Here is a 16,286-nt window from a genome sequence, read left to right as displayed (position 1 = left end):
CCCACGAGGGGTGCGCGATCCTCTGCGTGTTCCTGCGAAAACGGAGCAGACTTTGAAAAGAAAAGCGCTGATCGATCGACGAGTGATTGACTCAAGGCAGCTGGCGTTAAAAATGAACGTCCGTACCTCAGGCGGTGTTATCCTCAGTTGATTCCCACGGATGATAAGACAATCGTGGCATGTGCCAGGACTGTGTTTTAAGGGTAGTGTAAAGGCTCATACATAGTCTGGATTTACGGTGGTTAGGTGACCACCGAACTACAACATGACGTCACGAGCCGCGGTGAAGAGAAAACCACCGCCACCGCTCCAGCCCTTCTCTCTGTTTTTACTCACCACCGCTCAACGTTATTTCAGCTCCGGTGGTCACCTCATCATAAACCCCCAGAGGGTCCCCAGCTAAATGATAGTTTGGAACCAAATGGACCCTTATGGGTCTGTAACTCTAGTGTAACTCTAGTGTACAAATGGAACCAAATTGGCACTGGTGTAAAGTAACTAAGTACAAATTACTCAAGTACTGTAATTAAGTACATTTTTGAGGTATTTGTACTTTACTTGCTTTTACTTACTTGAGTATTTCCAATTTCCAATACTATTACTTCTACTCCACTACATTTCAGAGCCAAAATGTGTACTTTTACTCCACTACAATTATTTGACAACTTTAGTTACTAGCTACTTTGGAGATTTTAATTTTGATTAGAAAACATACATTAACGACTTCAACACTATACATTTCAGCCATTTGTCGCGATGCGTACTTGTACTGGAGTACATCTACTATTTATACTGCAATGTAGTATACAATGTATGTATTTTTACTTAAGTAAGACAATTGACAATTGAGTACTTTATCCACCATTGCCATGTGGTTACATTTGTACACTCTCAGAGTTAAATTAACATTAATTTTACAATATAAATTGGGGTCCCAGAGATAGAAACGCCATTAAATGGGGGTCGGTAGACTAATATCCATGTCAAACTGGGGGTCCTTGAAATTAAATGGGTTAAGAATTTCTGCTAGAGCCGTACAAATCTTCTCTTATGGAGGTCCCTGGCATATCTTTTCAAATGGGGGTCCGCGGGATAATTAGTGTCAATGTGGGGGTCCTTGACATGAAAAGGTTTGGGGACCACATATTTTTTTGATTAAAACAAAAAAAAAATGTTGATGAAAGGTTAAAGCTAATCATTCTATGACTCACTTTTTGTTCAGTCTCCCGTAGCTGTGTCTATCCAGCACTTGACAATATCATCCAATCAAGCGAGAGAACTGATTCATCAGCTTAGATTTGACGGTGTTCCAGTCCCAATTTAGTTTGCAAATATTTTTGATTAATCACTTCGTCCTATATTCCTGTATGAGTCGTCTCTCCTGATAGGATGAAATTGGTATAGTGGCCTGAAAGTGTATTTTCTGTTGGATTAACACTAGAGTTAGACGAGTATACCCGTCCTATCAAATACATACGCTTGGTGCTCAGGACAAGTATACTCGTTCTAAGGCGTTTTATATCGATATAAGAAAGCCTTGCTGTTTTCATTCTTGGTGTGTTATAGTAAAATCTGCCTCTGATCGGGTGCACCCAAGCCCTACCACTTTTGTCCACAAGGTGGCACGCAAAGAGACCCCTGTTACGGAACAAACTCATAAATAGCAATGATTACTATCAGAATGTAAAGCAACTTAAGTTATTTTCTTTAAAAAGAAAGACAACAATCACTTACACCTCCTCTAAGAAAAATTCCAGGGGCGTGTGTCTCACCTGCTCTCTCAGATGAGACCTCCTTGGTGGCTCCTCCTCTGGCTCCTCCCCTTTCCGCCCCACCTCTTCCTCTCCCACCTGCTCCTACCGATGTCACCATCGGGACATTTTAGTTGACATTGTTGTACAGATAATTGCGATTGATAATTTAGTTTGTGTTTTTGGCACAACAAACAATAACAAATAACAATGTATCCAAATGACTGTCTGTTTGCCTTTTGCCAAAATTGTGCAGGGAAGATTATGGCAAAACAAATAAAAACAGAAATTACTTGACGATGACCGGTACCAATGATCCAAATACATAATGTACTATGGCCAAAACAGACAATTAGATGCTTTCAAAAACAGCAGAAATAAGCTCCGTGTCGGGAGCTTGTAGATCGTCAACTTCTGGTCTTTATACAGATCAATGGAAACGATAATGCAAAATAATTGTGATTATCTCACATAATAAGTCGATCAGTCAATCAATCAATCAATCAAGGCCTACCTGCTCCTTGTCTTCATCGGCAGGCAGCGGGGCCTCCTCCTCCTCCTCTCTCCTCCCGCCGTACGTCTCTGCCTCGCCCTCGGCATCGTCGCAGTGATGGCGCCAAGAAGACTGACTCTCCTCGTCCTCGCCACCGCGGTCGTCGGCGTCGTTGTTGTTGTTGTTGGTGGTCTCCTCTGTGGCGTCGTCGGGCTCCAGCTGCTCACGCTGGCGGTCCTGCGCGTCCTTCACGCGGCGCTGCCGTCGCTCCTCACGCTTGGCCATGCGCTCCATGAGGGCCTGCTCCTCCTCATCGTCACCTCCTCCTCCTCCTCCTCCCAAAGAGCTGCTCACTGACACCGCTTCTGTCACACTGGGAGGGGGGGGGGGAGAGAGAGAGAGAGAGAGAGAGAGAGAGAGAGAGAGAGAGAGAGAGAGAGAGAGAGAGGGAGAGGGAGAGGGAGAGGGAGAGGGAGAGGGAGAGGGAGAGGGAGAGGGAGAGGGAGAGGGAGAGAGACTTCAGCAACATTCTCAACATGTGGGACAATCGTTCAATCAATAATGTCCTAAATCTGTCCATCTATTTAATCATCCATCCCTCTGGCCACCATCAATCTCCTGGCCCACTATAATGATCAATCAATCAATCAATCAATCAATCAATCCAATCAACTGATCATTATTGTCCATCCATCTGCGCCGCCCTATACCCACCTCTACCACAATCCGTCGTGACCCAACAGCCTGGCAAACATTAGCGTTCCTGGAGAACAATGGACAGTGCGCATTTCACATCGCATCTCGTCTCCGCATCCTTCCGGGACAATGCCCCGCTTGTTGGATGAGCCCTGGACCCATCAGTGAGCTCATAGAGAGGAAACGGCCACGACTTTGCAGCCACAACGTGGCCTCTGTGCGCTGGATGTCAGGGCCCGGCCCACCACTTCCACTGTTGCCGGCTGCGCAGCGGTGGCACAAACGTGCAATGTCAAGGACCCCCAACGTTGATATGTATTTGGCCGCAGATCCCCATCTGAAAATATCTTGTGCCAGTGATCACCATACAAGATTTGTGTTGATGCGAGTGTGTGGATTAGAGGTCTTCGGGCTTACCCGAGCTCCGAAAATACCCAGGGTCCGAACCGACCCGCAGCCGGTCCCGGTTCCGTTTACTAAAGTCACTCCCGGGTACGTTCGGAAAGGATCCTGTGTGTCTCGGTGCGCGGGTAATGACTAAAACCCGAGTGGACCCCGCGATTGGCTGTTCCAGCTGTCAATCACCCCCTTTTTTTCCCTCCTCAAGCTATGCACAGGGAGCCTGCGTGCCTTGGTCATGTGACTTTATTGAGGAAGTATGCGCTTCTTACAAAACGACAACAAAGGTAGTCAGGGAAGTTATATTATATCATAGGCTATATATTGTTGATATTAACATTAAGGTAACGCTTTGGTTAATGGTTCAAATGTGGTATAACAATCGAGTTGTCATAGTGTATTGAACTTGCGGGGACTATGCGGGGACCCCCGTTGGACCCACCGATCCGCGGACCCCCGCGATTTTGACACATAATGAGAGATGTTCTTTAATACCTGCCAAGCCAATGTCAACACCACAACCGACAGCTGCGCGTGAGGTGCAACATAATGGTTTGGAGAATGTGCTACCTGAGAGTGTACAAATACAACCAAATGGACCCATAACAGTCCATTTGTACAGTCTCAGAGTTTATTGTTATAAAAGGGTCCATTTGGCTACTGTCACAGTTACAGAGTCACCTCGACAGATCCTGTTGTTTGTTTCCACACACACATCAATACAGATAGACAGATATTTACATTTCATAGCACAATTCTGGAGATATAAGGCGCTGGTAATTAACTGATAATTGATCAGTTCTTGTTTTAGTTACAAACTGTGTCCAAACTCCGCAATGATTGACTGGGATTAACATGGCGTGTCATTCACCTTAATGACCATGTAGCTGTGCTGCAGCACCACCAACAGCGGGCTGTGTTTAGGTAAGAAAGAAGTCTTTATATTTAATAATGTACAGTTGGAGGCCATCGATATTGTCCTTTTCTTTTTGCTGAGGTTTGCGTGATCTGCGCAAAAGGACAGGTAACCCATTTTGGGCGGGAACCCCTTTTGGTGTTTTAAACATGTTATAATTTAGCTATTGAAAAATAGCAGATCTACAAGCTCATAGCGCGCCACCGAGTGGCGCTACGAGCTTTGTAGGTCTGCTATTTTTGAAAAATCGTGAAAATATTTATTTCAGAAAACTGGAGGATTTAGAAAGATTTTTAAAAATTTTGAGGTCAGGCCTAAATGGGTCAAATGATAAGGGACAATATCGGTGGCACCCAACTGTAATAATAGCAGCGGGTCTATTCGGAGGCGGTTCCATTTTCTACGGTTCTTAGTCCGTGCGGGTTGGTCAAATTGGACCTGTGTGGATCGCCCAGCAGTCTGCCGTCACCCAGGTGGATGCATGCACGTGGCCTCGCCCTTCAGGGCGAGGTCGCTTCTCGCCCTGAGGGCGTCTTACTGGTTACTTTTATTGCTTCTTGTTCATTGTATAATTAAAGTGACATTCTGTTACGCTTATTGACAAAATATCGGTCAAAACATCGGTAATTGGTGACCTAGAACTCTCCAAAACTGTGATCAGCAAACCCAGCAGACCCAAGCGAAAAATGCTGAAAATCTAATCTGTTTTACAGTTGGGTGCCACCGATATTGTCCCTTATCATTTGACCCATTTAGGCCTGACCTCAAAATTTAAAAAAATCCTTCTAAATCCTCCAGTTTTCTGAAATAAATATTTTCACGATTTTTCAAAAATAGCAGACCTACAAGCTCGTAGCCACTATGAGCTTGTAGATCTGCTATTTTTCAATAGCTAAATTATAACATAGTTTACAACACCAAAAGGGGTTCCCGCCCAAAATGGGTTAACTGTCCTTTTGCGCAGATCACGCAAGCCTCAGCAAAAAGAAAAGGACAATATCGATGGCCTCCAACTGTACGTCTCATAGTCTCGCGTAGCCAGACCACTATTCCACAATCTCCGAATGCTATATAGTCTGGAACTGCAACTCCCAAATTCCGAAAAAGGAAGCTGCTATTTCCGTTCACGAAAATATATTTTAAAATATCTTTACATTTTATTTTTGCATTTCCTTTTCTGCTAAACAACAAGCTATATATGCTTAGATGTTTTCTATTTATTTTAGAATACATTTGCGCGACTATAAAGACGAAACGGAAGTGGGGAGGAGGCTCCACTTCCGCTTTATATAACTTGTGTAACTCGTTATTGGGAGGGAAGCTGTTCTATCAATTAACTTGTGTTTTGTTACACCATCATTAAACACGGGTATATTTTAAGTACAGCAATACATGGAATACAAGTATTCTTCTTTAATATTTCATCATGGGGGGCAAAATCGGTGAAAAACTTGCATATTATTTTAAAAATATTCCTAAAAAACAAACAAAAAACTATTGGAGCTGGAAACTTCTCCTTTGGTCCACCCATTCTTGGGACATATGAGAATGGTCCAGTGAAGAAAAAAATAAAAAGTCCATTGTGGGTGGGTATGGTATTTTCTCTATCAAACAATCACAAAACCGAACACACCTGCCTGTAGAAAGAAATGTGGGCAGGGAAACAAACCTACCTTCTATGATGTCACTGCGCATACCATACGGGTCCATTTGGTTCCATGTGTGTAACCTCTCAGAGTTGAATGAGTGTCCGTTTACCTGTGGCTGTTGGTGCCATGCGGTCCGTCGGGCTGTCCACTGCTGTCCTCGCTATCCCGGCTCTTCAGCCTCTCCTGGCGCGCCCTGCGTCTCTTCTCCCGGGCCATCTCCTCCTCCTCGTCATCATTCTTCGCCATCCTGACGCGTGGGAGAGACGGGAGAGAGACATGGTATGTAAAAGCATACTGCGTGCGTGCGTGCGTGCGTGCGTGCGTGCGTGCGTGCGTGCGTGCGCGCGTGCGTGCCTATCTGACTTACTTCAACCAACCACTCAACAACCATCCATTTTGGCCCAACACTCTTCCTAGTATAGTATGTTCCTCCAACCAGCCTCACAGCACAGCACTGTACATACTGTACAGCGTGGGTTTCAACGAGCCGTCATGGACACCACACACCAACATATGGTGGATTCAACCCTGGTGTACCCGCACTGATGTCATCAGAATCCTGATGATAGCCTCCTGACAGACCTGAGGGCCGTGCTAGACATATAAAGTGACATCCCGCGCTAAATAATGAATGCAGGACTAGCCACAAAATGCCCAGACCTACACGGTATCATATCAGTGGAGCCGAGTCAAACTAAATGTAATTCCGAGTGCTCGTCAGGGTGGGGTGTCCCCAGTTCAAGTATGATTATTTTTGGGGGTCTCTTGGCCTGCAATCTTTGGGAATCCTTGCTCTATAGCAAGGATGACTTTTTGTTTTCAGCTCATCACATTTTTGAGTGGTGCAACCACTCCTATAGACAGCTGTGTGTGTCCCTGTGTCCCTGTTGTGTCACTGTTGCACAGTGTCACTGCTGCACAGCCTAACACACAGACACACAGAGGCCAGGGAGGAGGGATTGTACAGTACAGTACAGTACAGTACAGTACAGTACAGTACAGTACAGTACAGTACAGTACAGTACAGTACAGTACAGTACAGTACAGTACAGTACAGTAGCTCACCGCTCCTTGGCTGCGGCTCACCGCTCCAAGAGATGGGTAAGGTGTGTGACAGTACAGTACAGTACAGTACAGTACAGTACAGTACAGTACAGTACAGTACAGTACAGTACAGTACAGTACAGTACAGTACAGTAGCTCACCGCTCCTTGGCTGCGGCTCACCGCTCCAAGAGATGGGTAAGGTGTGTGACAGTACAGTACAGTACAGTACAGTACAGTACAGTACAGTACAGTACAGTACAGTACAGTACAGTACAGTACAGTACAGTACAGTAGCTCACCGCTCCTTGGCTGCGGCTCACCGCTCCAAGAGATGGGTAAGGTGTGTGACAGTACAGTACAGTACAGTACAGTACAGTACAGTACAGTACAGTACAGTACAGTACAGTACAGTACAGTACAGTACAGTACAGTACAGTACAGTACAGTACAGTACAGTACAGTACAGTACAGTACAGTTGGGTCTGATGTTTGAGCTACAAAAAGGGGGGGGGGGGGGAACAGAAAAAATAAAGCCTGGGGTTAAAGAACATGCATCAGAGAGAAGGTGAGTGCAAATGGTTCAACAACACTTGGTGGTGTTGTAGCCTATACAGTTGAAACCAGAGCAACTTTGTAGATTTTGTATAGCAGCCACAAACGCCGGGTGATCACGCACGCCACTGCCTTCCACTGAAAACGAACGGTAGCCTGTAGCTTCCTTGTAGCTGGCAGCCGAATGCCCGACCCGTTTGAAGTGGTTTCTGCACGCCCAGCTACCTCGCATCACATCACATCACGTCACAGCACAGCAGCGCTCGCCGCCTTTGAGCCGGGCCAGCCGAGCGCACCACACGCATGCCGTGCACGTTAATTTCAACATGTGCGTTCTTTTTTTTTTTAATGTGTTTTTTTTTTCTTTTTTACATTAAAACGAAATTCCCCTCGCTCTCACCTCCCCCACACTACAACCCCCCCCCCCCCCCCCCCTCACTCCCTCCTCATTGCTTTCTTTGTCTCCGTAACCGTTCCCCTTTTTTCCTCTCAGAGGAATGCAGTCCTAATGTAAAAGCACACACACGTAACCGTTAACACCCAAGACCTAGACCTGGGGGACAGTGATGTCACGGCCATATCAGGCGAGGCTTTTTGGTGCACGTGTGTGTGTGTGCGTGTGCGTGTGCACGTGTGTATTGTACACTCAAAGAGTGTACAATAAATGGTATCAAATGGACCTGCATGTGTGTGAACTTTAAATAACAAAGCGAGCATACCAAACGGATGGTATACCGACACTCTCCGAGTTAAAATAACACTCTTTCTAGTCCGGGCCGGCTCACCAGCATATTTGAACACACACATACAGTAGAGAAATATTTCCCCCTAAAAGTGAAATTGTTTTTAATAACTTATTTAATTCACAACACGTTTCCCTTCATATTCCATCAACGTCAGCAGATCCGTCCAGATCATCGAACACAAGTCCTTCTACGGTGCAACAGTCTACTCTACCACAAAGTATTACAAGTAAAATAAACAGTGGTGGAAAAAGGGCTCATATTCTGAAGTGAAAATACCAATGCCACGATGTAGGAATATTCTGCCACGAGTCAAACTCCTGCCGTTAAAAGAAATTGACCGGAGATAAAGTAAGCTTCAAAAGTATTGGCATCAAAATACATTGACTGAGGTTTTGAACTTTCATTCAAACCTTTTCAAAATATAGCAGACCTACAAGTGTACGACCTGTCACAAACAGAAAGTACAATACAAGTATATGTCAAAATTGTACAGTAAAGTACAGTAATTGAGTAAAAGTACTTTGTTACTTTCCACCAGTGAAAAAAAATAAAGGGAAATTGGGGTTATTTAAAAGTAACGATTTGATATGATTTGGACTGTGTGGTGTGATTTTTATTTTAAAAAAAAAGTTTTAGTGTGTGTGTGTGTGTGTGTGTGTGTGTGTGTGTGTGTGACGGGGGATTGGGAGTCGAAGACTTAACCCCCGAAGGACTGCGTTGTCCCAGAAACTGCACTGTAAACAAAAAAAAAACAAAAAAAATGTCATGAGAAACCGGAGAACGGGTGACAACGGCTAAAAATGGAACAAAATAATCCTTGGCATCTCTGCTGCATGTGACTGCCATTACAGCCAGGATGACATCTCTGCTGCTGCATGTGACTATCATTACAGTCAGGATGGCATCTCTGCTGCATGTGACTGCCATTACAGTCAGGATGACATCTCTGCTGCATGAGACTGCCATTACAGCCAGGATGGCATCTCTGCTGCATGTGACTGTCATTACAGTCAGGATGACATCTCTGCTGCATGTGACTGCCATTACAGTCAGGATGACATCTCTGCTGCATGTGACTGCCATTACAGTCAGGATGACATCTCTGCTGCATGTGACTGCCATTACAGTCAGGATGACATCTCTGCTGCATGTGACTGCCATTACAGCCAGGATGGCATCTCTGCTGCATGAGACTGCCATTACAGTCAGGATGACATCTCTGCTGCATGTGACTGTCATTACAGTCAGGATGACATCTCTGCTGCATGTGACTGTCATTACAGTCAGGATGACATCTCTGCTGCATGAGACTGCCATTACAGCCAGGATGACATCTCTGCTGCATGAGACTGCCATTACAGTCATGATGACATCATAGCTGCATGTGACTGCCATTACAGCCATGATGACATCATAGCTGCATGTGACTGCCATTACAGCCATGATGACATCTCTGCTGCATGTGACTGCCATTACAGCCATGATGACATCATAGCTGCATGTGACTGCCATTACAGCCAGGATGACATCTCTGCTGCATGTGACTGCCATTACAGCCATGATGACATCATAGCTGCATGTGACTGCCATTACAGCCAGGATGACATCTCTGCTGCATGTGACTGCCATTACAGTCATGATGACATCTCTGCTGCATGAGACTGCCATTACAGCCAGGATGACATCTCTGCTGCATGAGACTGTCATTACAGCCAGGATGACATCTCTGCTGCATGTGACTGTCATTACAGTCAGGATGACATCTCTGCTGCATGAGACTGTCATTACAGCCAGGATGACATCTCTGCTGCATGTGACTGTCATTACAGCCAGGATGACATCTCTGCTGCATGAGACTGTCATTACAGCCAGGATGACATCTCTGCTGCATGTGACTGTCATTACAGTCAGGATGACATCTCTGCTGCATGAGACTGCCATTACAGCCAGGATGACATCTCTGCTGCATGTGACTGTCATTACAGTCAGGATGACATCATAGCTGCATGTGACTGCCATTACAGCCATGATGACATCATAGCTGCATGTGACTGCCATTACAGCCAGGATGACATCTCTGCTGCATGTGACTGCCATTACAGTCATGATGACATCTCTGCTGCATGAGACTGTCATTACAGCCAGGATGACATCTCTGCTGCATGTGACTGCCATTACAGCCATGATGACATCATAGCTGCATGTGACTGCCATTACAGCCAGGATGACATCTCTGCTGCATGTGACTGCCATTACAGCCATGATGACATCATAGCTGCATGTGACTGCCATTACAGCCAGGATGACATCTCTGCTGCATGAGACTGCCATTACAGTCAGGATGACATCTCTGCTGCATGTGACTGCCATTACAGTCAGGATGACATCTCTGCTGCATGTGACTGCCATTACAGCCAGGATGACATCTCTGCTGCATGTGACTGCCATTACAGTCAGGATGACATCTCTGCTGCATGTGACTGCCATTACAGTCAGGATGACATCTCTGTTGCATGTGACTGCCATTACAGTCAGGATGACATCTCTGCTGCATGAGACTGTCATTACAGTCAGGATGACATCTCTGCTGCATGTGACTGCCATTACAGCCAGGATGACATCTCTGCTGCATGAGACTGCCATTACAGCCAGGATGACATCTCTGCTGCATGAGACTGCCATTACAGTCAGGATGACATCTCTGTTGCATGAGACTGCCATTACAGTCAGGATGACATCTCTGTTGCCATGAGACTGCCATTACAGTCAGGATGACATCTCTGCTGCCATGAGACTGCCATTACAGTCAGGATGACATCTCTGCTGCATGAGACTGCCATTACAGTCAGGATGACATCTCTGTTGCATGAGACTGCCATTACAGTCAGGATGACATCTCTGTTGCATGTGACTGTCATTACAGTCAGGATGACATCTCTGCTGCATGTGACTGTCATTACAGTCAGGATGACATCTCTGCTGCATGAGACTGCCATTACAGCCAGGATGACAAAAGACGCTAGTCCCAGGGTTGAAGATATCTTTCCCTCGGGTACGAGGGGAGTGCAACACCCTTAGAAAGCTGAATTAGCATTAGCTCTGTCCGTCATCATGGGATAGAGCTGACCAGCCAAGACCCCACTCGATATAACCCAATACAACTGGGAAACTTGTGTCATTTTACATTCAGAATAGTACACTTTGTGGGGCACTGCAAGCTTGTACATCTGCTATTTTTGAACATGTTTGACAAATCTTGAAAGTGTGAGAACTACTGATTTCGAAGGCATTTGTAGAATCGGTTAACATCCCCTCAACCCGTCCAGACCCCACACCCTATACCTATAGACACACTGACCCACATATTGGGGGAGAGAGAGAGAGATAAAGACAGACAGACACACAGAGAGCGACAGAGAGTGTGTGTGTGTGTGAGTGTGAGTGTGAGAGAGAAAGAGAGAGTGAGTGAGTGAGTGAGTGAGTGAGTGAGTGAGTGAGTGAGTGAGTGAGTGAGTGAGTGAGTGAGTGAGTGAGTGTGTGTGTGTGTGTGTGTGTGTGTGTGTGTGTGTGTGTGTGTGTGTGTGTGTGTGTGTGTGTGTGAGAGCGAGTGTGTGTGTGTGTGTGTGTGTGTGTGTGAGAGAGAGAGAGAGAGAGATGCAATTAGAGAAGAGAGATTTTATTTGCCTTTTTTAATTGCCAATTATTGTTTAGAAGCCTTCACCAACAACACTGCTCATCAAACGTGTGGGCCAGTAAAGTAAATTGAATTTTAACAAAATTGGAAGTAAAACAGTGAGACACCAGAGTGTGCGTGCGCTCGTGCATGCGTACGTGCGTTAACGTGAGGGAAATTGCTAGCACTGTACAAATCAAGACAGCAATGAAATGCGGCTCATGGAAAGGGAAAACACATGGATGGAGAAAGCAGTAAACTGCGCAGATCTTCAGTGTAATGGAGATAATAAACTTGGCTTGGCAACCAGGCTGCAGCAGCGAGCTTCGGATGGTCGCATCATCGCATGCAGCAGGCCTGCATGCGATGCGTTCCAGTCCCATTCGTTGGTTGTTTTTGGGTTCAGAGAGAAAAATAGCAACATTGCGACTGGATTGAACGTCAACTGGAGACGAGTTGAGCAGTACAGTAAATTAAGGTAATGGTATGCACGCACGCACGCACGCAAAAACACGCGCACACACACACACCGTAAACACACATTTTTCTCCAATTTGCATCATGCATACCGGTACTCATGTCTGTGTAGCAATAACAAAATGTTTGTTTTTTTCACATAATGTAACGTTTTCAAGACATGATACATATTTGAAACCAGCAGCGCGCGTGTTCAGTGTTTCCCCTGAAAGTAATCCATGTGATGTCTTACATCTGAAAAGTGTCATAGTAGCTTAGTTGCAACAAGTAGCTAATAACAAGCGGCGGATTTCAAAAAAAGAGCCTCCCGTTATATGATTAGTTTAACTCGTTTTATTTCTTAAGTCAACTTACTGGAAGTAGATTGACTAAATTAGAAGCGCATGACACCAGAACGTTATGAAAAGAATTGACAAAAAAAACAGACAAAAAATAAAACACACTGACCGCTCGAATCAAATAATTTGGCCCACCAAGCATGCAACGGGGCATTACCCTGGCCTATAGGCAGTTAGAATGATGCAACGGGGCATTACCCTGGCCTATAGGCAGTTAGAATGATGCAACAGGGCATTACCCTGGCCTATAGGCAGTTAGAATGATGCAACGGGGCATTACCCTGGCCTATAGGCAGTTAGAATGATGCATAACAAGCATGCAACGGGGCATTACCCTGGCCTATAGGCAGTTAGAATGATGCATAACAACATATAATAAAGATACTGCATTACCCTGGCCTATAGGCAGTTAGAATGATGCATAACAACATATAATAAAGATACTGCATTACCCTGGCCTATAGGCAGTTAGAATGATGCATAACAACATATAATAAAGATACTGCATTACCCTGGCCTATAGGCAGTTAGAATGATGCATAACATATAATAAAGATACTGCATTACCCTGGCCTATAGGCAGTTAGAATGATGCATAACATATAATAAAGATACTTCATGCTATCACTGAGTGTATAATGCAGTTTGACCAACACTTATGAACATTTATAACGAGTGCTAGTGCCCCCCCCCCCCACAGCAAACGGCCACCAAAATAATGCTGTCGGCCCAGAAAACGCATTACAGGCAGAAATATTGTACGTCCAAATATTATCTTTCATGGCGAACCATCTCAAAAATGTCAGCGGACAGAATTTAGGAGGGAAAAGTCCATGAGAAAATCCCATTCTGTAGACGGGAAGGAAGGGAGGTGGGTAAAACGGAGAGAAAGAGAGGGGGAGGGGAGGGGGGGGGGGTATAAAAGCAGGAGAATGAGAGAAAATGAAAGACAAGGAAAAAAATAAACTTTAGCTATAGCTCTGGGGAGGGAGGATAGAGGAACAACCAGTGGTGGAAGACGTTTAGTACAGATGTTCTGCTTAAGTAAGGTCCCATATGGAACAACATATTCTCTGATGGGGGTCCGCGGCCAAATACAGATAATTTTGGGGGTCCTTGACATGAAAAAGGTTGAGCACCACTGACATAGAATGTGATGTGATGAGGTCAGCACATTTTGGGCGAGTGGCTATGGCTGTTTTTAGCCCAAGGAGTGTATTTTGTGCAAAACTAATGCTTGGGATGGATTCAGAATCATGGAAACCCCCTAGTTTGACATGTTGCATGCTACTTAAAGCAAAAGGAAAGTTGTTTGCCTGCCATTGGATGTTAATGGTAGGGTCACAAGAAACCCCTATAAAAGAATCACACCCGTGTGAACTGAGTGGTGCAAATCAACCCCCCCCCCCCCCCCCCCCCCCCCTCTCTCTCTCTCTCATTATCAGGCAACAGTGCATCTCTCTGTCTCTGTTTCTGCCACAACAGCGCCCCTACTGGTACTCATGAGTCACACACATTAACACGAGTCACATAGGTTAACACGAGTCACATAGGTGAATGAACACGGACATTGCTGTTCCTTGGAGTGGTTGCACCACTCAAAAATTGCCCAATACCGACAGCCGGTCAGCAAGTGTAATCATGAATATATGTATATAGACAATATTTAAGCCAATAAAAAAAGACTATATACCAAATGTCCCACCCGTCCACCTCGACTGCCGGACTACAGGATTTAGAAACCATTTTTTAGACTCGGCCTCACAGGTCTAAAATGGGTTAAGGTCAGTGCTCTGAGCAAATGAGTTAGGTTGGGAACATGGAGCAGAGCAGAGGGAAGAGGAAGACACGGCTATGGGTGGGTTGGGGTGGGTCTGGGGTTTGGAGGATTGGAGAGTGGGTGGGGGTGGGGTGGGGTGGGGTGGGGGAGAACTGTCAGCAATGCTGGGCCGTTCCCACGCTGGGCCCTGCGGACCGCTTCCCTTCTAACCGCTGCATGGCCGGACCACACTGCACCGCACCCTCTCACTCCCGGTCTCCCACCCCTCGCTTTTCTGCCTCTCTCCCTCCACTTCATGGGGGTGGGTGGGGGGGTGGGGAGTTTCCAGGGGAGGGGGTCCCCAGCTAAATAATGTGGCATCACATATTTTGGGGGTCATTGACATTTCTCCATCTACACAGTTTCCCAAATCTCTCTCTCTCTCTCTCTCCCCCCCACCCCTAACCCAAAGCACTAGTGGTAGACCACTTGACCTCCGACGCCTTCATCGTGGGCACGACGTAATCGGCAATCATTTTCAGAAGAAATTTAACTTTTTTTCCCCCCATAAACTCTTTGAAAATAGCTGATCCACTAAGCTATACACTACAGTATACACAGTCATACAATGTTTTCAAGTAGGGTTTCAGTCAATCGCCCTCCAAGAGAGCGTGGGTCATCTCTACAGCATGTGGTCAGCTGCAGTCCGCCCCGGTGACACTGCGTGGGTCATCTCTACAACATGTGGTCAGCTGCAGTCCGCCCCGGTGACACTGGTTGTTTTGTGTAACAGTGTCATTCCTCTGAAGGGTGGAGCGACACATCGCCACAGTGACGGTGCAGAAAACACTGTGCAAACAATGGCTCCTCCTCCGACGCCCCAAATGCTCTCTGGACAAAGATTACACTAGTCTATTCTACCTTCTTCTAGAGCAGTGCTTCTCAACCCTTTTCATATCAAGGCCCATTATTGTCTCCACCAGGCCGAAGGGATGGGGAGAGAGTATGTTTTGCACTCCGTCCGTGTGTGTGTGTGTGTGTGTGTGTGTGTCCGTCCTTCCGTCCGTCTGTGTACAGCTAATCTCCGGCACCGTTAACCCGGTCAATGCCAAACTTTGCACACACACTCCCTGGATGCCAACGATGAACCTCTGCCCCGCATTTTCCAGAACGGCCTGTTATAGCGCCACCATGAGGCAGCTTTTCACATTTTTTACCTAAAACTGCACCGATCTGCGTGAAACGTTGCATGCACACTCCCTAGAGGCCAAGGACAAACCTTTGACCTGCATTTTCCGCATCTGCCTTTTATAGCGCCACCAGGAGGCCGACTTTTGTAAAACACATTTTTTGATATTACTCCTCCAGATTCTGTCCAAAAATCTCACAAATCGTTACACAGTATCTCTATGGTCATGTGCTCAAGTCGGATCTGTCCGATATTTCATATTCCATCCTAATTGGCTATAATTGGCTTTCACAGTTTGCAAGATTGCCCCGTTTTGAACAATAGCCTCAAATCATGAACGCAGCATGCAATTTACGTGAAATCTTTCACACATTTTCTTACTAGGCTGAGGAATATATCCCACCCTTTTCACATTGGCCTGTTATAGCGCCACCAACAGGTTGATTTTTGCAAAACACATTTTTGGAACAAAATGCCTCAAATCATCCAATTTCCATCAAAGGCAAACATGTTTATATTACTCCTAAACATTTTGCCAAACATCTCACACAGTCCTATCCTCCTGGTGGAGACCTGTGCCCAGAAGGGCACTTCTTCTAGTT

At 45.7% G+C, this 16,286-nt stretch overlaps 1 protein-coding gene across 3 annotated transcripts in view; it reads right to left on the bottom strand.

The window, feature by feature from the left end:
- cald1a (caldesmon 1a) overlaps positions 1-16,286 on the bottom strand; it is a 71,050-nt gene that overhangs the window by 44,484 nt on the left and 10,280 nt on the right. For all 3 annotated transcript variants that reach the window (XR_013788932.1, XR_013788933.1, XM_079493893.1), the window contains exons 2-4: positions 6,014-6,151; positions 2,266-2,617; positions 1,773-1,856 (exon numbers count right to left, since the gene is read on the bottom strand). Coding sequence is in view for 1 of the 3 variants with exons in the window: in XM_079493893.1 (XP_079350019.1) it covers positions 1,773-1,856; positions 2,266-2,617; positions 6,014-6,151 (574 nt within the window). In the remaining 2 variants the exon portion in view is untranslated. The remainder of the gene's footprint in view (positions 1-1,772; positions 1,857-2,265; positions 2,618-6,013; positions 6,152-16,286) is intronic.

Source organism: Electrona antarctica (genome assembly GCF_951216825.1).
Source record: "Electrona antarctica genome assembly, chromosome: 23".
NCBI classification, from domain to species: Eukaryota; Metazoa; Chordata; class Actinopteri; order Myctophiformes; family Myctophidae; genus Electrona; species Electrona antarctica.
The sequence above is the reverse complement of the archived record's forward strand: the minus strand, read 5'-3'. Positions and strand labels throughout refer to the sequence as shown.